Here is a 24,161-nt window from a genome sequence, read left to right as displayed (position 1 = left end):
GAGAAAAGAAAGGAAAGAAGGAAGGAAAGAAGGAAGGAAGGAAGGGAGGCAGGGAGGGAGAAAAGAAAGGAAAGAAGGAAGGGAGGGAGGGAGGAAAGAAAGGAAAGAAGGAAGGAAGGGAGGGAGGGAGAAAAGAAGGAAGAAAGGGAGGGAGGGAGGGAGGGAAGGAGTGGGGAAAGAAGAGAGGGTGGGAGGAAGGAAGGAAAGGAGGGATAAAGGGAAGGAAGGTGGGGAAGGAAGGGAGGAGAGAAAAAAGGAGACTTTCCATACCCTCTAATTTTGGAAAGACTGAAGAGGGGTTTTCCAGCCTATACAAAACTCTCCTTGGTCTCCTGGGGCCATACTCAACAATGCTGACAGCAGAGCATCCAGGCAGTATCCACACCCTCTGCCCATGGAGGTGCACAAAACATCTAGGCAAGCAGGGGCCACACTTTCTGCATGTGGCCAGGAGACTGGCCCCCGGGTGGCACTGGCCAGATACTGCTCAGCTGTCCCCTACCGTCAGGTCACTGGGGGAACGGCACCTGCCTGTTCACCCTGCACGTGGGGCACTGACAAGGTGGTCTCGAGTCTTGTGTGTGTCACGCTTCTGCTGGTGAGGGGGCACTTGGGGCACTTACAGGGAAGGACCCAGGACACACACACCAGTGGGCACCAGCAGTGCTCCTGTTCCATCCGGACCCGGGTCCTGGGCTGAGGGGTGGACCCCGGCAGCCCAGCCGTCTGTTGCAAAGATGACGTGAGGGGCTGGAGGCATGGTCATCTCTGGGCTGTTAAGTTTTCCAAAGTAGTTCATACTCTTTTCATCTAGCTGAAAATTTTAAACCAAACAATGACAATTTTGAAGAAAAAATGAAATGTTTCCAGAAAACCTGTTAAGGCTAAAAGCTGGCCTTGGACTGGGAGAGGGGGCAGCAGCAGTGCCAGCGGTGGAGAAGCGGTGGCCGCCGCGGGCGGCCGGCAGAAGCCGGGACAGAGGGAGGGGACGGCCTGGTGTGCACGAGGCAAGTCGGGAGCGTGTGTTCTCAGAGCTGTTTTGCTTTATTTGCAGAGACTGTTGCTTTTCATCTTTTCCCATGTACAAAGCTGAACAATTAATAAAAAGGCACCTGGAGACAGCAAAGACGCATTTCATGTGACATAGTTTAAAAAAAGATAAAAAGATTTAAAAAATACTCTGGTTAACAATGCACGCTTCCTACTTAACAAGCAATTCTGGGGACGCCGTCCCATGTCCTCGTGTCCCGCAGAGTTGGCCGTGTGCTGTGTTCAGGAAGGAGAGGCTGGCGTGGTGGCTTCCAGCCTTAAGAGGCCTCCCTAGTCAGGTGGGAAGGAAGGGGGAAAGACAGGCAGAAAAGCCTCAGGACCGCACCACTGCAGTGACGCTGACGGTGACAGCTGAACCACACTTTAGCATCCCTGTCCAGCCGTCAGGAACCCGAAAGCCGACTCCTTGCTTAGAAATTGCCAAGTGAGAACATTTCAGAAACAGATGAAGTTGGGACAAAACGCGCTGAGCCCAGGGAGAAACGTTTGCTCTTCAAACCCCAGGAGGGAGCTGTGAGCCGAGGATGTCCTCCGTTGAGAAGGGTGTGAGCCGCTGGTTCTCTGGAAGAGGAGGTAGAAAGAGACAGGGGCCAGCCGGGGCAGCTCTGAGATCTCACCTGACCCTCCATTCCCTCTCCCCGCTTGAGCCTTCCTAGTTGGTCTTGAAGACGGAGAAACCCAGGGCTGGGGAGGTCTGAGGTCCTCCCAGGCCCCGGCGGTGCCAAGCCATTGTACCAGTGAAATACACCTTCTCTTAAAAAGAAAAGAAAAAGAAAGAAACCTGCTTCCTGCAGCGATGTTACAAAAAGCCGTTTAAAAAAACCTTCCTAATTGAAATCTAGTGTCCACAAGTAGGTAAAATCATCACTTATCAGATTTTTTTTTTAAACAAAAACTTCAGCTCAGTTATTGGAGTTGATTGTCTTAACAAAAATAGACTCCGGAAAGTTCGCCTCCGTTCCGCCCTGAGGGAGGTGCGGCGCTTTGCTCACACGAAGGAGGAGAAGCCGGTGAGCGGAGTCCGCGCGCCGGAGCCGGCGGGGGTGTAGACGCCGCCCGCGCTCTGCGTGGTGATGACCGGGTGCAGCTGCGCGCCCGCCTCGGCGCCCGCCACCGCCTCGTACCTGTGCGGCGCAGGTGCACGGCCCTGGGCCCGGCGCTTCCACGAGTTGTAGTAGGTGGGGTCGCTCATGTAGTGGTTCACGAACGAGTGCTTGGGCAGCGCGTCCTCATAGTCGGAGTCGGTGGCCTGCGGGGCAGGGGAGAGGCGGTGTGAGTGCAGGGCAGGGCGCAGGGCCCGGAGCGTGCTGTGCAGGAGGCCTGGTGTGGGGGCAACTCCCCGGGGGGCCGTGTCGTGGTCTCCAGCCCGCTCCCCACCCCCGCCCAATGCCAGGCCCTCCCACCCTCCACACAGGAGAGCAGGCAGCCCCCCAGGTCCGCCTCTCTGATCCAGGTGTGACTATCTCAGCTGCATCCAGCCCCTCACTCTGCACCAGGTCTCCGAGAAGAGCTGGGCCTCCACCCAGGAGAGGTCTACACAGCCTCCCTCACTCAGGAGAGGTCTACGCGGCCTCCCTCACTCAGGAGAGGTCTACGCGGCCTCCCTCACTCAGGAGAGGTCTACGCGGCCTCCTTCACTCAGGAGAGGTCTACGCGGCCTCCCTCGCCCCAGGAGAGATCTACGCGGCCTCCCTCACTCAGGAGAGGTCTACGCGGCCTCCCTCACTCAGGAGAGGTCTACGCGGCCTCCCTCACTCAGGAGAGGTCTACGCGGCCTCCATCACTCAGGAGAGGTCTACGCGGCCTCCCTCGCCCCAGGAGAGGTCTACGCGGCCTCCCTCGCCCCAGGAGAGGTCTACGCGGCCTCCCTCACTCAGGAGAGGTCTACGCGGCCTCCCTCACTCAGGAGAGGTCTACGCGGCCTCCCTCGCCCCAGGAGAGATCTACGCGGCCTCCCTCGCCCCAGGAGAGGTCTACGTGGCCTCCATCACTCAGGAGAGGTCTACGCGGCCTCCCTCGCCCCAGGAGAGGTCTACGCGGCCTCCCTCGCCCCAGGAGAGGTCTACTCGGCCTCCCTCACTCAGGAGAGGTCTACGCGGCCTCCCTCACTCAGGAGAGTTCTACGCGGCCTCCCTCGCCCCAGGAGAGATCTACACGGCCTCCTTCACTCAGGAGAGGTCTACGCGGCCTCCCTCACTCAGGAGAGGTCTACGCGGCCTCCCTTGCCCCAGGAGAGATCTACACGGCCTCCATCACTCAGGAGAGGTCTACATGGGCTTCCCACCCCAGCAAAGGTCTGGGTGGCCTCCCTCACTCAGCAGAGGTCTACACAGCCTCCCCACACAGCCCCCAGGGGACTCTGCCTGCCCTTACAAGGCAGAACATAGAAGAGCCCCAGGGGTGGGGGAAGGTCTGGGTCTTTGTCTTGCCTGAGACTAAGATGTGGGCTGCTACAGACCAAAACAAAAGGATTCTGGAGGTGACCAGGTAGAGGGGAGTGGGTGGGAAAGGTGATGAGGTAGAGGGGAGGGAGGGGGAGGGGGGCTGATGAGGTAGAGGGAAAAGAAGGGGTGGGGGAGGTGATGAGGTAGAGGGAAGGGAGGGGGTGGGGGGTGATGAGGTAGAGGGGTGGGGAGGGGGTGGGGGCGTGATGAGGTAGAGGGGAGAGGCTGGGGGGTGAAGTAGAAGGGAGGGGAGAGGAGGGGAGGGGTGGGGGGTGATGAGGTAGAGGGGAGGGGAGGGGTTGGGGTGATGAGGTAGAGAGGAGGGGAGGGGGTGGGGGCATGATGAGGTAGAAGGGTGGGGGGTGATGAGGTAGAAGGGAGGGGAGGGGGTGGGGGGGTGATAAGGTAGAGGGGAGAGGCTGGGGGGTGATGAAGTAGAAGGGAGGCGAGAGGAGGTGAGGGGTGGGGGGTGATAAGGTGGAGGGGAGGGGTGGGGGTGATGAGGTAGAGGGGAGGGGAGGGGAGGGGGTGGGGGGGTGATGAGGTAGAAGGGGGTGGGGAGTGATGAGGTAGAAGGGGGGGAGGGGGTGGGGGGTGATGAGGTAGAGGGGAGGGGAGGGGAGGGGGTGGGGGGGTGATGAGGTAGAAGGGGGTGGGGAGTGATGAGGTAGAAGGGGGGGAGGGGGTGGGGGGGTGATGAGGTAGAGGGGAGGGGAGGGGGAGGAGGGTGTGGGGGTTGATGAGGTAGAAGGAAGAGGAGGGCTGGGGGTGGGGGGTGATGAGGGAGAGGGGAGGGGATGGGGGTGCATCCTCCCCTTGCAAGTGATGGTGTGACATTACATCCACAGAGACCTCTGAGGGTGGGGAGGTGACAAGTAATGAAGCCACCTGAATAAGCCAGGGTGTCTAATACGTCTCCCCAGCCAGGTACTGAATGGCCTGGCCCCTCGAACACATGGAAAAGTGGCCTGGGGCCTCCCACTGATGTTTGAAGATCAGTCCCTTTGAGGTGTGTGGCTTTTTTTTTTTCCTTTTTATAACATAAATCAGCAGCTTCCATTAAGAACATGGACCCTGCATGTTTTCTATGTTCATTTTCTGAAAGCAAACCTCTATTTTATGGTCTTTCAGCTTGATGTGAAGTCATTGGAAAGACTGTTAAAGGAGAAAGTGGACTTTGGGAGGCTGAGGCAGGCAGATCACCTGAGGTCAGGAGTTCAAGACCAGCCTGTCCAACATGGTGAAACCCTGTCTCCACTAAAAATATGAAAATTAGCTGGGTGTGGTGGCGGGCGCTTGTAGTCCCAGCTACTCAGGAGGCTGAGGCAGGAGAATTCCTTGAACCCGGAACGCGGAGGTTGCAGTGAGCTGAGATTGCGTCACTGCACTCCAGCCTGGGCGACAGAGCCAGACTCCGTCTAAAAAAAAAAAAAAAAAAAAAAAAAAAAGGAGAAAGCAGAGGGTGAAATGTATTTTTATTTTCCCCCTAAGAAGGTGGAGGTCTCTCGGTTTTGCTAATAAGTGCCACATCCTCCCAGATGCACGGACCCATCCTGGGACCCTCACCTGTGTGTCCTAACAGCTTCCTGGGCTCCTAGGGGATCCACCTGGCGGCACTGAGACTGAGGCTCTGCTGTGGAACTAACGCTGAGACGCTTCCCAGGGCCCCTGTCTCTCACAGGGGTCAGGAAGACGTGACCTTTGTCTCTCCCCAGAGGGTATCAAGGGAACTGGGGAGAGGGTAAAAGAGTGAGCTGCCTCGAAATGCCATCTGAGGGCATCAGCTGTGCATGGAGGCAGCAGATTCCTGGGAGTGGTTCCGGGTATCCTGACTCCGTGCGTCTGTCGGAGGCTGGGGAATGTGCATTTGTTTAGAGGCTCCCAGCGGCCAGGCTGGGAGCTGCGCCTTGTGGGTGTTAAGACAGAGGGCTGTGGTCCCAGATGTGGGTCGCGTTGCCAGCTACAGCAGCTCTTTCAGAAGTAGACACTCTAGAAGGAAAACTGCCAATCCAGTTTCCCCAGGGTGTGTGAGCCGCGTCCTTGCAGGTGGAGGCGGGGGTGTGCAGGGGATGGGAGAATTGCCAGTTCCCCTAATTTTGCAGGGAGTCCACACCAAGACCCAGGAAAACAAAAGCGTCCCTGGGTGCTGTGAGCGATGTTCCTGCCGGCTGCTCTGCCATCTGAGAGTCAGAGTGAATTACCCACGTCAGCACCCGGGCAGGAAGCTCTGATCCATGAGCCGACACCGTCCCGCACCTGGGGACTTGTGTGTGTCCTGGAGGCCTGTGAGAGCGCTCAGCCTCCAGGCTGTATAGAAGCCCCATGGAGGCTTAGCGGGGAGCCGGGGACTCCTGGGATGTGGGGACACACACTGAAAATCTAGCTCTAACTGGAATATTTACATGAAAGTAACAGCGAGTCACAGATTTGGGACTTTTCTGAACATTAAGTGTAAACTGTTTGGCTTATGGTACAATACACAGAACAGCTGAATCCATCTGTGGCTCCCCTGCATTTAGGAGAATTGCAGAGCTAAGACACGTCTTCCCACACACACCAAGACCCTGGGGCAGCCAGCTTCTCCTTCATCGGGTGGCGAGGATAAATGTGGCAGTGGCTCCTTTTTTGAGAACACCGATGACATACCAGATTAATGCCCGGGCATGATGTTTGCAACTGGCTGAGGATCCCGTGATGCAGATGTTACGATTCCCACTTTATGAATAAAGAAGCAAGGCTCAGTGAGAGAGGCTGGGTGGGGGCCTGCACCTGAGCTCCCAACCCCGGAGGGTTCACCCACCTCCGCAGACCCTGTAACTTACTCCCAGCTCCAGGCTTCTCCCTGGGATCTGCTGAACAGGTGTACAACCCCCTATTCCAAATTCCAAAACCCGCAATGTTCTGAATCTCAAAAGGTTTTTTTTTATAACTCATTTGGTGGCAAAGGCTGAGCTTACTTGAGCTAACTTGGCAGCTCACCCCGAGCTGAACTGATGTAGGGCTATTCAGTGTGAATATTCTCATGTTTTGCTACAAGAAGACTAATGTTTTGATTACTAAGTGCTAGCCTGGCCCTACTGGAGCAGTTCCTTAATATACGATGTACCCCCAAGCTTGAGAAACACTGACTTCCTAAATCTATCTGGCCTCAGGGGTTTCAGCTAAGAGATCAGGGATCTGTATTTGTGTCTGTTTAAGATTTATTTATTTATTTATGTTTGAGCTGGAGTTTTGCTCTTGTAGCCCAGGCTGGAGTGCAGTGGCACGATCTCAGCTCACTGCAACCTCTGCCTCTTGGGTTCAAGTGTCCTGCCTCAGCCTCCTGAGTAGCTGGGATTACAGATGCCCACCACCACACCTGGCTAATTTTTGTATTTCACCATGTTGGCCACCAGGCTGGTCTCGAACTCCTGACCTGAGGTGATCTGCCCACCACAGCCTCCCAAAGTGCTAGGATTACAGCCATGAACCACTGTGCCTGGCCTGTTTAAGATTTATTCTTCATTGGTTTTCTAGAGGCCTTGAGGTGGCTTACAAGGTAAAGCTCTGTGTAAACTAAAACAGAAGAAAAGAGAACAAAGATCATCTGAAAGAAGCCAAAGGAAGCTCCATGATTAGCCCCCGAATTGGGTTTGTTACCTCTTTAGAGACCAACTTGGAATCTAACCGTCCTGAAACTTAGGGAGAAATCACATGTATTGAAATACAGTGAAGGTATCACTTTTCTCAAGAGAAATTCACAGAATACTTAGGAATGAAGGACAGAAATTTAGTGCTAGGTTTCACAAACTGGGGTTAGGGTTCATTATCATCTGAAGGTCAAATATGAGGTTCAAGACTTTCACCCTCTTTCGACTACATTCCCAGGTCCCGGGGGTCTTCCCCGTTCAACTTCGCTACCACAGGGGATCCTACTGAGGAAAAACGTGAGAGGTGGTGACTGGATTCAATTTCCTCGTCTTGGGTCTGAAAGAATCGACATCCACAAATGCAAGTGACCGTCTTAGGGTCATACTGGCCAGGGCCAGACTGGGACCACAACCAGCTTGGTTCCTCAGCCAAAGGTGGCAGAAATAAAGTCTTTCTAGTAGCAGGGAGGAGATACCGTCAATCCCAGTCGTCGAAAAGATAGAGAAACACTTTTTATATGGGTGAGTCTTATATGAAAAGTGTCTCTGCATGGTGGAGAAATCAGCAATTTCAGTGGGAGGGCGTGCTATGAATTCAGTTTCAGCTAGTCTGTCTTGCACCCACTTGGTGACCCTTTGGGCCTCTCTCTGCCCTGTGTACACCCCTGCCCACCCGTCCTCCTGCAGCTGCCAGGCTGTAGGGAAGCAGGGTTCATGCTGGGTGGGGCCTAGGGGTGGTCTGGAAGGGACCGCTGAGCTCTCACTGGAGTCCACATTTCCAAGACCATGTGCAGAACTGCTTAGAGAATGAGTATAGCACACAGCCCACACCCATCTGTGTGTTTATACCATTTCCTTCACGGCTTGTATGTATGTTGCTATGCGTCATAATGTGTTTCCTCAGCCAAAGATCTAAAAGTCCTATAGTCTCAAGAGAAAGGGGTCTGTGACACATGTGGGTGCCAAGAAGGGGGCCTGGCAGGAGACACAAATTGGGAGTGCTTGGTTGTCCAACTCACAGTGATTCCTGTTGTTTGCATCTAGGCCTTGATGCCTTCTTTGAAGGAAGCAGTTCTTCCCCACCAGAAGGATGGGCTAGCTTGCCTCTCAGAAAACCGTGATTGGCCAATGGCTAGGCATGTGGCTTCAGCTCAGCCAATCAGAATCTTGTCCTGGGATTTTTTTTCACACTGCAGTTGGAAGAGAAGAGTGCTTTGTTCTGGGGAGGAAAGCTGGGAGGCCATGAGTTCTGAGTGGCCAGTGCCCACCGACCCAGCCAAGTGATTCTATAATAATATCCAATCAGAGAGAACGTAATCATTGTGCAGAAAGAAGCAGACAAGAGGCTCCAAGAGGCTTCTTTTCCTTCTTGCTATTTAGGGAGGAGAAGTGAGAACACACTCAGGGCCACATAACCAATAAATGTCAGGCAGAGCTGGAGCTAGAAGCTGGGCTTCCTGGCTCCTGCTCAGCCCCTGTCATTGTCTCTTTGAGAAAGCACAATCTTAAAATGCCATTCTTCCTCCTGCCGTCTGCTCTGTTTATTATTTATATGACATTATTATTTTTTAATGGGGATGTATTTTAGTGAGTTAGAATTATTGACAAAAAGGAAATGCTGCAGGGTCTTTTTTTGGTAAGTTTCCTGTGTGATGTGAAGTAGCAACGTGTGTTGGTTTCCCGGGAAACTAGAAGGACAGAATGTGATTGGATGCGGCATCAGACCGGCTGCGAGAGTTTCTAAAGGTGCACAGATGCCTGGAAAGCAGCTAATAAAGATAATCTTGACACTTTGGGTATTATATTGGCAAGATGAAAGACTCAAATATTATTAAGGAATTAATTAGGTATGACGGGGTTGGTCTAAGTTGGTCGGAGCAGGGGGGATTTTGCAAACAGTTTCTTTGCATTTCGAAAACAATCTTTAACATGTGATTTGAACGGAAGATATCATTCAGAAGCAGCCGTGTGATAAAACCATGACAAACCCTCTTGTTTCTAAACAGAAAAACAGAAATAGCCACAGCATGTGTTGTGTGACACTTAGGGCATAATTCAGACCAGCACCTCCGATCAGGCAGGCTCCTGAGCACCTGGGAACGGACGGATCTGCAGAATTTTCACTTTAGCAATAGTTCTGAGAGTGGTTCAAAAATGTCCTGGGGGATAAAAGGATGGTCTCACTGTTTTTTTAGTGCAATCTTAGCTTCTCAGGAGAGTTTTTCTAGCAGAGACCACACAGGGCTTCTCACTCCTTATCCCCTGGGCCCTGGAGAAGGGGGTGAGCAGTAGCCTGCATCTGTCCACGGCTTTAATCAGTAACCATGCTGTGTCAAAACACTGGCTTGAAGCCAGGGCCAAGGACGTTCATGACTCTTTATTCCTAACATTTCGGTTTCTAATGTATTCAAATCTATAAGCTGCCTCCAGTAGAGAGGATAAACGTCTTAAACCCTCATCTAAATCCAAGCTACTTTTTAGATAGTCCTATTTGAAAACCGGCGTTATAGCTTTTGGTTTTATTCCACTGCTGAGCAACCTTCAGTCTGTCTTCCCTGCAATGCTTTCTTCGCTAACAGCCTTTTCTGCAGTTCTGTGACTGGATTCTGTTTCTGGAAATTTGGAGTTAAGTGACCAGGCCAGAGCCCACATTTCTTCCCAGTTCCCTCTGAATATCAGAGTTACTAGACATGAAGGCAAGGATATTTCTGGAATGGCAATGTGAGGAGGTCAGCAGACCTCTCCCCAGTGGAACAATGATTTAACTGGTGAAAAGTATTTTATAAATAACCATTGAAAACCTTTGAAGGCTGGGTGCAGTGGCTCACGCCTGTAATCCCAGCACTTTGACAGGACCAAGCAGGTAGATCACCTGAGGTCAGGGAGTTCGAGACCAGCCTGGCCAACATGGTGAAACCCCATTTCTACTAAAAATACAAAAATTAGCCGGGTGTGGTGGCACACACCTGTGATCACAGCTACTCGAGAAGCTGAGGTGGGAGAATTGTTTGAACCCAGGAAGTGGAGGTTGCAGCGAGCCGAGATCACACCACTGTACTCCAGCCTGGGTGACAGAGCAAGACTGCCTCTCAAAAAAAAAAAAAAAAAAAAAAAAAAAAAGTATTTGGAAATGGTGCTACGAGTAGATAGCAGAAAGATTTATATAAGAAGATCTGCGAAATCTCACTCGATAGTGAGAGTCTGTGGTGCCTGAGCCATGATCTGCTCTCCCTATCCAATGCCTCCAGTTCAGTGTGACAGAAACTCCATTCTGGGCAGATGTGGTGACAAGGCAGGGATGCTGGTCTAGGAATTTAACTTGGAGAGGAAAGTTCTGGCATTTCTTATCCAGCTTCCCCTTTCCCCCAACCCAACTCCATGTTGAAGAAGCTCTATTCTAGGCAGAGATGGCCAAGAGTACTGGGGTTCCTGTCCCCCATCCAGCCTTTGCTGTAAGCTGGGAGTCTGTACCAGGTGTGGTAGGCTAAGAATACTGGGCCCTGAGTGCCCCCACCCCAGCTTGTTTGTAGGAAGAAGACCCACGCTGGGAGGAGCAAGTCCAGAAGTGTAGGGACTGCCCTCTCAACCCAGTGCCCCACTTGTGTAGTGGGTTTATCACTCTGGAAGAAGAAGGTTATTGTCCTCACCTCCGCTTTGGTGCAGTGACACAGAGGTCCTGCACAGCGTGGAGAGTTATTCTGTAAGAACAGAGAGCTTCCAGCTCTGCCTGAGGAAAATGACTTTATTTGGAACAGAGCATACCTAAGGACATTGTTGAAAACTGTGGAGCCTTTGCGGGTGAGGAATGAAGAGGAAGCTGGTAGTTCCATGTCAGCAACAATGGAAGCAGTAAAACCAGCTAGCAGTTTAACAGAGAGAATCAGGAAAAGAGACTTCTGAAGCTAAGAAGAGGCCTCTTAGTGTCAGAGCAAGCTTCAAAGACTGACAGCATCTGGCAACTGCAGAAAAGCTGGACTTCAACTGGATCAGAAAGTGAGGAGCAATTTATGCACTAAGTCATTGCCGAAAAAACCAGAGCTAGCAAGTAGTAACTGCTGGGTATGATACCAATAGTGGTAAGCCATCCAGAATCTTAACAGGGACAGGCAAAGGGAGCCCAGCTAAAACCACAGTCATCCCTGGTAGGCAGGAAGACTCTATGCATTGCCCAAGACTGAGGAGCAACATCAGAGCACACACAATGCAGGGGAAATGGACTTCATTGAACGAATCCAGCCAAATCACTGAACAAACAAGCAAGCAACAATAACCCTCCATGAGGCATGAATATCATTATTCAGAGTTGCTGTGATATATTATCAAAAATGATCTGTTTTCAGAAAAACCCAGGACAGTGTAATGCGTACACAGGAAAAACAAATAAAACAGAAGGTAGCCTCTGAGGGTGCCCAAACATTTGACTCAGCAGGCAAAGACTTCAAAGGGAGCTATTATGATTACGTTCAACGAACTAAAGGAGACCGTGTTTAAAAAATTAAAGAAAGGTATGATGACAATTGAAGAATATCAATAAGGTGACAGAAATTATTTTAAAAACACAAATGGGAAGTTCTTGAGTCGAAAAATACAATAACTGAAATTTAAAATTCATTAGATAGGCTCAATAGTAGACTTGAGCTGGCAGAGGAAAGAATCAGTGCACTTAAAGATAGACTGATAGAGATTATGCAGTCTGAAAAAAGACTTTTAAAAATGGACAGAGCCTCTGATAAATATGAGACAGCACTAAGAGCACCAACATATGTGTAATAAGAATATCAGAATGAGAGGAGAAAGAGAAAAAAGCAAAAGAAAAAAAAAAAAAAAACCCAAAAAAACCTCAAAGTAATAATGACTTAAAGTTTCCCAAATTTGATAAAAATCTACAGGCAAAATATGTATAGCAATAGCACAGAAAGAAAAGGAAGAAATACAACTATAGGAGTAAAGTTCCCGTAAGTCACAGAAATGTACTATAAATCTGAGGTAGATAATAATACTAGAGTAAGACACTAACAAAAATAACCAAAAATACAGAGCAAAGGCAAAAACAAGGAAGTCAAAATGATATATTGGGAAAATTCATTTAACAAATAGAAGCTGATAATGAAAAATAGGGAATAAAGATATAAGACATATCTTTATTAGAAAGCAAATATCTGATAAAACGGTAAATATGTCAAGAAGACATAACAATTATAAACATACTTGCACCTAACAACAGAGCCTCAAAATACATGAAATTAAATGAACAGATTTGAAGAGAGACACAGACAATTCAATACAAATAGAGATTTCAATGCATTAACAAATGGCAGAACTGGGAAGAAGATCATACATATAGAAGATGGAAACAACATGATAAATCAACTAGACCTACAGACACATACAGAACACTCCACCCCAAAACAGCGGAATGACACATTCTTCTCAAGTGGATAGGAAATATTCTCCAGTATAGACCATATGCCAGGTCTTAAAACAAGACCCAACGAATTTGAAAGGACTGAAAATACATAAATTATGGTTTCTCTGACCAAAATAGGATACAATTAGAAATAAATAACAGAAGAAAATGTGGGAAATTCACAAATATGAGGAAATGTAAAACACACTCCTAAATAACAAATGTGTCAAAGAAGAAATTACAGAGAAATTTAAAAAATACTTTGAGATGAGTGAAAACAAAAACATGACATATTAAAACTTATGAGATTCAGCTAACACAGTGCTTAGAGGGGAATTTTTAGCCATAAAGTCCTGTATTTACAAAAAAAGAAAGATCTCAAATCAACAACATAAACTTCCAACTTAGGAAACTGAAAGAAGAAGAGCAAATTAACTCCAAAGCAAGCAGAAGAAAGAGTCATAAAGATGAGAGTAGAAATAAATGAAATAGAAAGTAGAAAAACACTAGAGAAAATCAATGAAACTACAAGTTGGTTCTTTGCAAAGATTAACAAAATTGAAAAAACTTTAACCAGAAATATGAGAGAAGAGTCAAACTATTAAAATCAGGAATTAATTATTGATATTAATTACCACTGCCTTTACAGAAATGAAGGATTATAAACAACTGTACACAACTATAAGCAACTGTATCTTAATAAATTAGATTAATGAGATAACATTAAAAAATCCTTAGAAAGACACAAATGTGTGACACTGACTTAACCAAAAATAAATAAATAAATAAAGAGGTGGGGGGGGGGAACTGAATAAATCTATAGCCAATAAAGAGATAAAACTAGTAATTAACAATTTCCCACAAACAAAAGTCCGAGACCAGGGGACTTCACTGATGAAATCTATCAAACATTTAAAGAATTAATACCAGTTGTGGAAGAAATACTTCCCAAATCATTCAATAAGGCCAATATTACCCTAATACAAAAATCACACAAAGATAAATAAGACAAGTAAATTACTGACCGATATCCCTTATAAGTATAGATACAAAAATGCTCAGCAATATTGAAAACTGAATCCCACCACATAAAGAAAGAATTATACACTATGAACAATGGGCATTTATTGTAGGAATGCAAGGTTGGTTTAACATGCAAACATTAGTTAATGTAATATACCATATAAATAGAACAAAGGACAAAAATCATCCAGACAGACGCAGAGAAACCATCTGACAAAACTCCAAACCTTTTGATAATAAAAACACTCACCAAACTCAACCAGATAAAGGGCATATTGTTCACAGTAGCCAAAAAGTAAAAACAATCTGGTGCGGAAAGAAGTTAACAGAGCAGGTCTGAGACCACTAGCCTTAAAAAGACCTGCTTTCAAAGATTACCCTTGGTTGGCATCTGGGAACTTCACTGGTAAAAGTTCCTTTCATTGATAAAATGTTTTCCCTAAATAATAAGATTGCAGTGTCTAAACTGTACAAATAATATGGTTTATGCAAACACCTGCTTTCTTTCTGGAGTCTGGAGTTTTGGTACATGCTTGGCAGAGGATGCCTATGTGACCAGCTCCCAAAACCCTGGACACTGAGTTTCTAATCAGCAGTACCTACACTGCAGCTGCAGTTTGCTTTAAGTGCAAGGCTATGGTAAAGCTGTGGTAGACAACAATTCATATGTGTCCTCAGAACTCCCTGGTGGAGGATTAAGTGTGTCCTGTGTGCATCTCCATAGGAGAAGACTCTTGGAAATGTGAACCTTGTCTCCTCTGGACTTTGCTCTGTGCACATTTTCCCTTTGCTAATTTTATTCTGTATTCTTTTGCTGTAATAAATCTTAGTCATGAGGATGTTGTGTGCTGAATTCTGTGAGTCCTTCTAGTGAATCACTGAACTTGGGAGTGTTCTTGGGGATCTCAGACACAACAAAGCCGAATGTTCATCAACTGACGAATACATATTTAAATGTGGTATATCCATACAATGGAATTTTTCCCCCATATAATATAGAAATGAAATACTGATATGTGCTACAACATACATCAGTGAATCCTGATGAACCCTGAAAACATTATGCTGAATGAAATAAGCCAATCACAAAACCACTTATTACATGAGTCTGTTATATGAAATGCTCAGAATAGGCAAATATAGAGAGACAGAAAGTGGTTGCCAGGGTTTGGAGGGAGAAGGGAATGGGAAGTGACTGGTAGAGTTATGGGGTTTCTTTTTAGAGTGATGAAAAAGTTTCAAAATTGTGGAGATGATTGCAAAACTCTGAAGATACTGAAAACCATTGACTTGTATATTCTAAATGGGCAAATTATATGGTACGTTAATTATAACTCAATAAAGCATTTTTTAAGAATAAGATCCTGACTGGAGTTGGGTTGGGGTTAGACTAGGAGAGACATAATTGTCAAGATGGCAGCCTTTCCAAATCCCCTTGCGACACACTTAGCCTGTGTTCCATTAGACCCTTCAAAGAAAAATATACTTCCCAGCTGGGCATGGTGGCTCACACCTGTAATCCCAGCATTTTGAGAGGATCACTCGAGGTCAGGAGTTCGAGACCAGCTTGGCCAATATGGCAAAACCCCATCTCTACTAAAAACACCAAAAATCAGCCGGGCATGTGGTGGGCACCTGTAATCCCAGCTACTTGGGAGGCTGAGGCATGAGAATCGCTTGAACCCAGGAGGTGGAGGTTGCAGTGAGCTGAGATTGTGCCACTGCACTCCAGCCTGAGCAACAGAGGGAAACTCCATCTCAAAAGAAAAAAAACAAAAACAAAACAAAACAAAACAATACACTTTTGTTCCAAGAAACCATATGGGCAAATATGTCAAGGAAAATACAACATGTTTGTTTCCTGTGAAGTGAGAAGTTCTGAAGTCAGATTTTAAAACATTGCAAAAGAGAACTGATGAAACATACAAATTGATTACTTAGTAAGAGTGGTTCAAATGCATTGAAATCATCATGCTAAGTGAAAGAAGCCAGTCACAAAAGACAACATACTGCATGATTTATTTAGATGAAATGTCCACATAGGCACACCTAGAGAGGTGGAAAGTAGCTTAGTGGTTGCCAAGAGCTGGGGTTGGCTGCAGGTGTATGTGGGTGGTTTGGTGAGATTGGGGAGTGACTGCTAATCGGTACAGGGTGTTTTGGGGGCTGATGGAAATGTTCTAAAATTGACTGTGGTGATGGCTGCACAACTCTGTGAACGTACTAAAACCCACTGAATTGTGTACTTCAAATGGGTGGATTGTATGACATGTGAATTATGTCTCAATCCAGCTGTTTCAAATAGTGGTTCAAAGTGAACGTTACCATGTGAGCTGGCACTTCTCAAATGATCTAAGTCCCCAGTTCCCTCTGTTGGGATCCCATGAATATGGAGTGCCTTAAAATCCCCCAAATTCATAAGCTTCAAAAGCAGGATGCAGGAAGGTTACACAGCAAAGAGCTCTACAGACAAGGGAGGCCACGCTTTATCCGCCCAACAACCTCAGGGGCACAGGATGGTCCAGGTGTGGGGATTCCTGGCTGGGACTCCATGGGATGCTAGGTGGTGGGGTTTGTAAGAAATTTCTGGGGAGTCTTCCCAGATCCTACGTGAAATTCTGCCTGTATGTAGGTGGAGAGCATGTCTGTACCTTCATCAGCTTCCAGAAGCAGCCTGTCACCCAAAAGGCACTAGGAACCATGAGGTGCATTTGCAGGAATGCTTTCCTCCAGCACAGGGCTTGCCATGTGGGAGCAGCGTGACCTGGCTCCTGGGCCCCTCACCACCTCAGCCACACTGCCTGAGACTTAGCTCCGAGAGCAGGACCCCTCGCCACCTCAGCCACACTGCCTGAGACTTAGCTCTGAGAGCAGGACCCCTGGCCTCCCAGCCACGCTGCCTGAGACTTAGCTCTGAGAGCAGGACCCCTCGCCACCTCAGCCACACTGCCTGAGACTTAGCTCTGAGAGCAGGACCCCTGGCCTCCCAGCCACGCTGCCTGAGACTTAGCTCTGAGAGCAGGACCCCTCGCCACCTCAGCCACACTGCCTGAGACTTAGCTCTGAGAGCAGGACCCCTGGCCTCCCAGCCACGCTGCCTGAGACTTAGCTCTGAGAGCAGGACCCCTGGCCTCCCAGCCACGCTGCCTGAGACTTAGCTCTGAGAGCAGGACCCCTGGCCTCCCAGCCACGCTGCCTGAGACTTAGCTCTGAGAGCAGGACCCCTGGCCTCCCAGCCACGCTGCCTGAGACTTAGCTCTGAGAGCAGGACCCCTGGCCTCCCAGCCACGCAGCCTGAGACTTAGCTCTGAGAGCAGGACCCCTGGCCTCCCAGCCACGCTGCCTGAGACTTAGCTCTGAGAGCAGGACCCCTGGCCTCCCAGCCACGCTGCCTGAGACTTAGCTCTGAGAGCAGGACCCCTCGCCTCCCAGCCACGCTGCCTGAGACTTAGCTCTGAGAGCAGGACCCCTGGCCTCCCAGCCACGCTGCCTGAGACTTAGCTCTGAGAGCAGGACCCCTCGCCACCTCAGCCACGCTGCCTGAGACTTAGCTCTGAGAGCAGGACCCCTGGCCTCCCAGCCACGCTGCCTGAGACTTAGCTCTGAGAGCAGGACCCCTCGCCTCCCAGCCACGCTGCCTGAGACTTAGCTCTGAGAGCAGGACCCCTGGCCTCCCAGCCACGCTGCCTGAGACTTAGCTCTGAGAGCAGGACCCCTCGCCACCTCAGCCACACTGCCTGAGACTTAGCTCTGAGAGCAGGACCCCTGGCCTCCCAGCCACGCTGCCTGAGACTTAGCTCTGAGAGCAGGACCCCTGGCCTCCCAGCCACGCTGCCTGAGACTTAGCTCTGAGAGCAGGACCCCTGGCCTCCCAGCCACGCAGCCTGAGACTTAGCTCTGAGAGCAGGACCCCTGGCCTCCCAGCCACGCAGCCTGAGACTTAGCTCTGAGAGCAGGACCCCTGGCCTCCCAGCCACGCTGCCTGAGACTTAGCTCTGAGAGCAGGACCCCTCACCTCCCAGCCACGCTGCCTGAGACTTAGCTCTGAGAGCAGGACCCCTGGCCTCCCAGCCACGCAGCCTGAGACTTAGCTCTGAGAGCAGGACTGGTGGGAAGGTGGGATTTCCAGTTAGATGCTGAGGTCTGCCTCCCCAGTCCAGCTCATCAGTGCATGTCTCAGGGAAGATATTCAAAAACTCAGCCTCGGCTTTCTGCCTATTACATAAGGATGACAACACTCTCTGTGCAGAATTCCATTTAGTGTGGGTTCCAGGTCCTGCTCTCCTCCCTTCTCACCCTTCTCCCCACACTCACCTTCCCTGCTCCACACTCACCTGCCCCCCTCCCCACACTCACCTCCCTCCATCATGCCACCTCTGTGTGTTTGTATTTAGATGTGTATGTGTGTGTGCATATGGGCAGGAGTGTACGTGTGTGCATGTGTGTATTTAGGTATGTATAAGTGCGTTATGCATGCATGTATATATGTGTATGTGTGTGTAGTTGTGTGCATGTGTTTGTACTTGTATTTAGATATGTATGCCTGTGTATATATGTGCACAAGCATGTAGTATGTGTGTGGTGTGTGCCTGTGTGCATGTGCATGCATGTGTATGAGTACATATGTATGTGCATGTTTTTGCACATGCATGTATGTGTGCATGTGTTTAGGTATGTAGGCATATGTAAGTATGTGTATATGGTGTATGTGTGTACATGCATATTTTTGTATGTATATATTTAGGTATGTGCATGTGGGTGTGTGTACATGTGTGCATGTATATGCGTGCATGTATTCAGTGTGTAGTTATATGTATGTATGCGCATCTATGTGTGGTTATATATTCATGTGTGCATGTGTATTTAGGTGTGTGTGTTGTATTTAGGTATGCATGTGTGTATGCATGTGTGAGCATGTATTCAGGTATGTTGGTATATGTATGTGTGTGCATGTCTGTATGTGTACATATGTGTGCATGTGTGTATTTAGGTGTGTGTTGTATTTAGGTATACGTGTGTGTATGCATGTGTGTGCATATGTTCAGGTGTGCAGGTGTGTGTGTGTGCATGTGTGGATGTGTACATACGTGTGTATGTGTGTATTTAGGTGTGTTGTATTTAGGTATGTATGTGTGTATGCTTGTGTGCATATATTCAGGTGTATAGGTATATGGGTGTGCATATGTATGTGTACATACATGTGCATGTGTATTTAGGTGTGTGTTATATTTAGGTATGCATGTGTGAGCATGTATTCAGGTGTGTAGGTATATGTATATGTGCACATGTATGTGTACATATGTGTGCACGTATTTAGGTGTATTTAGGTATACATGTGTGCATATATTCAGGTGTATAGGTATATGTGTGTGCATGTGCATATGTATACATATGTATGCATGTATATTTAGGTGTGTGTTGTATTTAGGTATGCATGTGTGTATGCATGTGTGTGCATATATCCAGGTGTGTAGGTGTGTGTGTACACATGTATGTGTACATATGTTTGCATATGTGTATTTAGGTGTGTGTGTTGTATTTAGGTATGCATGTATGTATGCATGTGTGCAAACACTCAGGTGTATAGGTATATGTGTGTGCATGTATGTGTACATATGTGTGCATGTGTATTTAGGTGTGTGCTGTATTTAGGTATGCATGTGTTTATGCATGTCAGCATGTATTCAGGTGTGTAGGTATATGTATGTGTGCATGTGTGTATGTGTACATATGTGTGCATGTGTATTTAGGTGTGTGTGTTGTATTTAGGTATGCACCTCTTGTGTGGGGCTGGAGGAGACCGATGGGGAGGGGAGGAGTACACTGAGCTCTGGAGACATGGGGTTCTGGCTGGGTGTCAGCTTCAACAGCTGCCTGCTGGACAACCTCAGCCTCTGACCAATAAGGAGACAGCCCCACCTCCTGGGGCTGGGGTGGGCGGCAAAGGAGTGCACGTTCACCCTGGGCCAGGCCCACAGTGAGCGCTGGAAACAGCAGCGAGTGCTCTGTGCGTAGGAACCACCCATAGCTATGACACCCCACGGTGTCTGGATTCTCCAAAGAGCAGCAGCTGACAGCGGCAGCAGGGACAGGCCCGAGGCTGGCGCCGTGAGATGCACCTCTTTACTGACACAGACTGTCCTGCTCGAAGGCTGCCCTGCTCTGCGCAATGTGCTGCTTTCCTACATGTAGCCAGCTTCTGATAAGCTTTTTCCTTATCACAAAAGGCAAGTCAGTTTTGCAGGATTTCACTTGACAGCCCCTCAGTTTTAGACAAATGTCCCTTTCCGAGCATCTGCTTTGCTGCCTGCTGTTTCTGCCAAGCCCAGGGCTATGGTGCCGACAGCAAACCCAGCGTCCTCTGCAAACAGAACACGTGAAGCAAAGCAGAGCTGGCCTTGCCACACCCACCTGCTGGCCCTTCCCGCCGGGAGTTCCTCTACAACCCACAATTGAAAAGAAGCCATTTGATAGAGCCCCGGGGCTCAATAAGGCCTGAATTCAGGTTAAAATGAAGGTGAGACTTACTTTAGATTAAATATTGATTTAGAACCTGAGTGCCAGGAGGCGGGGCAGGCCTACGTGTACAGCAAATGGTTGGTGGTTTTCATCCCTCTCCAGGCCTGGCATATCCGAGAGAAAAAAGTTCAGGACTGATGGGACAACCTCTCTTAATTGCTGCTTCAGCTGTTTTTGCCGGTAAGTATGAGAAATGGAGATGGTGCCCCTGTACGGAAGGTGTGTTGAGCCCCCTGCTTGGAGCCCCCTCATGGCTGCCTTGCTGCTTAAAGTCTCTTTGGGTGACACCGCACAGGACGTCACACAGGAAATACACTCCACGTCTGAACTGCTGCACACCCAGGCGCAGGGGAGGCCTGAGGTGGGTAGGCCCTGGGGTCGGGGAGGGAGAGCATGGAGGCTGACACTCCCTGGGGGAAGCCATCTCCCTGGTCCAGCCGCTCAGTGAGGAGAGGAACACATCCCAAGTCTGGGCTCACCCTGAGCCCGATAACGTGACCCAGAACTGCCATGAGCAAATCCCTCTTCTTCAGCACAAGCGAGGGAGCTAGAACAGGAGCTCCCTGGGCAGGGTGGGAGGCTGGCACGGTGGGAGGCTGGCAGGGTGTCAGGGGAAGTGAATGTCCGGGGTGAGCAGGAAGCTCCTATCTGGTGAAGGGGTCGCATTTTCTATCCGCCCTGCAGGATCACACCCGCTGCCACTCTAACTGGGGTCTAGAGACCACCAAGTTTTATGGCAACATATGTTTATCTCTGAAAGTGAAATGGAGAGAGAATGGGCTTCCGGGTCAGGAGTCCACACGGGGCAAGTTACTGATCTTCCCTGAGTCCCGCTGGCTCCATCCGTAAGAGGTGGTCTAGGCCCAGTTTCCCCCGGGACTACATGAGCTGGAGCAGGTGTAAGCGACCATCCGACACTCAGCCTGCTGGCACCCAGGCAACACCCACACTTTGCTCTGCAAGGAACCCCTCACAGAGGGTGCCAGCCTTGCGTATCTCTCACTGCCGCCTCCCGGACTTGAGAATCAGAACCTGCTCCTCCATGAATCAGCCTTGGAGTGTCTACACTGCTTGAGGCTGTTGTGAGCTCTGCGGGGCCCAGAGCAGGCCGTGGGGTGGAACTTGGGCTCTCTCATGTTTTTCCATCTGCAAAATGAAGGTTTTTGTCCTTGGCTCTGCCTGTGGGGATGTTGTGAGACTCAAATAGGACAAGACAGCCTGAGGAGGCAGAAGTCTCACTGCAGAAGTAGGGGCTGACGATCACTGCCCGGAAGTAGGCGCCCACACTGACCTCGGATTCTGACGCGTCCGCCGACTTCTCCTTGAGGCTCACGCTCTCGGTCAGCACGGCGCCGTTGTACTTGTTGCAGATGTCCTCGTCTGAGTAGTGCAGACCGCCGGGGCTCGGCCGGGGTGGGGACCTGGGATGAGGACCCATGCCGCAATTACCCTCTGGGCAAAAGACGCCCTCCCCCAGAGGCCTCCTAACCTGGCATCTGGCCTTTACTGCGTTGGACTAAGAGGAAGCCCACAGCCTTTAACATCACTCTGGCAACTGATGCAAAAAATTCTGAGCACTGGCTATCTGGTGAGTCAACAGCCTCTGTGTACCTGTGCCTGTCACTTATAGAGACTGTGCTAGGCCTGCAGGCATGAGGGAAGAGTTGGTCTGTGCCAGGAGGAGCAGTGACACACTCACATACAAAGAGCACCCTGAGGTCAGGACAGATAGGAGGCCAGGGAGCTTGGGTGCTTGCCAGATGCAGGCAGGAGAGTGTGGTGGAGAGAGGTGAGGATGGAGTCATGAGGAACGGTCTGATCTGCCACGCTAAGGAGTGGGAATTGTCTCCTACAGATGAGAGGGAATTGGGGAAGTTTGCACCAGGCCTGGTCTCCCTGTCTGGTGGGACAGCATTCATCCTCTCTGGCTGGTAGAATTCTCAGATGGTTCCATCACTGCCCCCACCCCCATCATCCCATCCTGTGAGTGTGGGAAGGGTCTGTGACATGCCTCTAATCAGTGGAACATGGCAGACTGAAGTCTGGGTTACATTAAATGGAATGGGCGAAGGACAGCTACTCCCATCACGCCCATGATCACATGATATTATAGGAGACCCCATCTTGGCGAACCAGAGACAGAGATGCTCTTGCTGGCCTCGCAGAAGCAAACAGCATGTTGTGAACAGCCTCTGGAGAGGACCCCATGGCAGGGGACCATGAGTGGCCTCAAGGACATGAGGGCAGCCTCTGGAGAGGACCCCATGGCAGGAGACCATGAGTGGCCTTAAGGACATGAGGGCGGCCTCCAGAGGAGGGCCAAGAAGGGGCTGGGGCCCTCGGTCATGCGGCCACAAGGAAATGCATGCTGCCAGCAGGCTGAATGAGCTTGGAAGAGGATTCTTGCCCAGTTGAGCCTCCAGATGAGAACACAGCCCATCTACGCCTGGATTATACCCATCCAAGGCCGTGAGCAGAGGAACTAGCTGAGCTGTGCCCAGACACCTGCCCAAGAGAGACCGTGTGGTGCTAAATAGGTGTTGGTTTAAGCTGCTAAACTGGTGGTCATTTGTCATGCAGCAACAGAAAATGAATACCCTCTTCAGCTCCCCACTTCCTGGAGACTATCTGAGCTGAGTAAAAGCCCAGCTTCTATTTTTCAGACAGAGAACTTAGAACATGGGGAAAAACTCTGAGTACAACATTGTTGAGTTTTCAAATCAGGCAGGATTGAGTGCTTCTTAGTCCTCCAAAGGGTGTGCAGGGACTTGATAGTAAAAGCAGTCTGTGTGCAGTTAGACGGGCAGCTGTGCACTCAAGGGGACCACGTCCAGGACCTCCAGCATGCTGCGAGGAGTGAGCGCACAGCTGAATGATGGCTGCATAGGGAGTGTCTTCTCATCCCTCAATGGGAGAAGTAACGCTGGGTGACCAAGCAAGGAGAGGCTACAGGCCAGGAAACTGGGCCTTGGGTGGAGACTCTGCTGGGAAGTCTGGAGGGGATGGAGACCTCTGGTTTTGTGCCATGGGTGTTGTCTCCCCCAGGGTGTGCCTCAGTTTCTCCTGGAAAGGCCCCGTGAAGGCCCAAGGGCCTTTCTTTCTCTATCTCAAAGGTAATTTACTTTGGGAAAGATGCCATTTCTTATCTAAACATTTGGGTAAATCTTTTTATCTAAGGAGCTAAAATGGTGTCTTCCCCACAAAGAAATTGGAAGCACAGATGTGCAATGGGGAGACATAAATCAACTGTGCCTGTATTTCTAAGATATTTGGGGGATGATGCTACGGGACCAATCTCAGGTGTCCCTGCCCAGACACTTCCCCTCTCAGCAGAGAATCCTTTCCTTCAATCACATTTGGGGTCTGATATGGTTTGGCTGTGTCTCTACCCAAATCTCATCTTGAGTTGTGGCTCCCATCATTCCCATGTGTCGTGGGAGGGACCTGGTGGGAGGTACTTGAATCATGGGGGGCAGGTTTTTCCCATGCTGTTCTTGTGAGAGTGAATAAGTCTCACACAATCTGTTGGTTTTATAAAGGGGAGTTCCTCTACATAAGCTCTCTTTTTGCCTGCCACCATGTAAGACTTGACTTTGCTCCTCCTTGCCTTCCACCATGATTGGGAGGTCTCCCCAGCCATGTGGAACTGTGAGTCCATTAAATCTCTTTCCTTTATAAATTACCCAGTCTTGGGTATGTCTTTATTAGCAGCGTGAGGACAGACAAATACAGGGTCCTATTGCTAGGACTGAAAAGGTGATGGCTTATTTAAAAACCTAAGGGAAGGGTCCATTTTCTTTTGCATCTTAATTTTATTTTGTCCTTGGGTCTTTGTGGGCTGAGCACCTCCAACCTCATCATCAAATGATGTTTCTCTTTCCTAGGAAGCAGATGGACTTCACAAACTGAACGACTGTCTATTCTTGGGCAATGTGCTTCAAGGCTGTGTGTGTCTCTTCTCAGAACAAGACAGATTTATAGCAAGGGAGCAGGGCACGTAATATTTTAAAATTCTCTGTGACAAGTTCCTCCTGGCCTTGAAACTACACATGGTTGCTTTTTCATGTTTCTATTACATGGCAGGAAAAA

At 49.3% G+C, this 24,161-nt stretch overlaps 1 protein-coding gene across 4 annotated transcripts in view; it reads right to left on the bottom strand.

Moving 5' to 3' along the window:
* Positions 1-1,023: 1,023 nt before the first annotated feature.
* Positions 1,024-24,161, bottom strand: part of SDK1 (sidekick cell adhesion molecule 1) — a 964,538-nt gene continuing 941,400 nt past the window's right edge. For all 4 annotated transcript variants that reach the window (XM_077996063.1, XM_028845525.2, XM_077996061.1 and 1 more), the window contains 2 exons: positions 21,364-21,493; positions 1,024-2,299 (listed from right to left, as the gene is read on the bottom strand). In XM_077996063.1, the coding sequence (XP_077852189.1) occupies positions 2,039-2,299; positions 21,364-21,493 (391 nt within the window). In that variant the 3' untranslated portion in view covers positions 1,024-2,038. The remainder of the gene's footprint in view (positions 2,300-21,363; positions 21,494-24,161) is intronic.

Source organism: Macaca mulatta, chromosome 3, assembly GCF_049350105.2.
Source record: "Macaca mulatta isolate MMU2019108-1 chromosome 3, T2T-MMU8v2.0, whole genome shotgun sequence".
NCBI classification, from domain to species: domain Eukaryota; kingdom Metazoa; phylum Chordata; class Mammalia; order Primates; family Cercopithecidae; genus Macaca; species Macaca mulatta.
The sequence above is the reverse complement of the archived record's forward strand: the minus strand, read 5'-3'. Positions and strand labels throughout refer to the sequence as shown.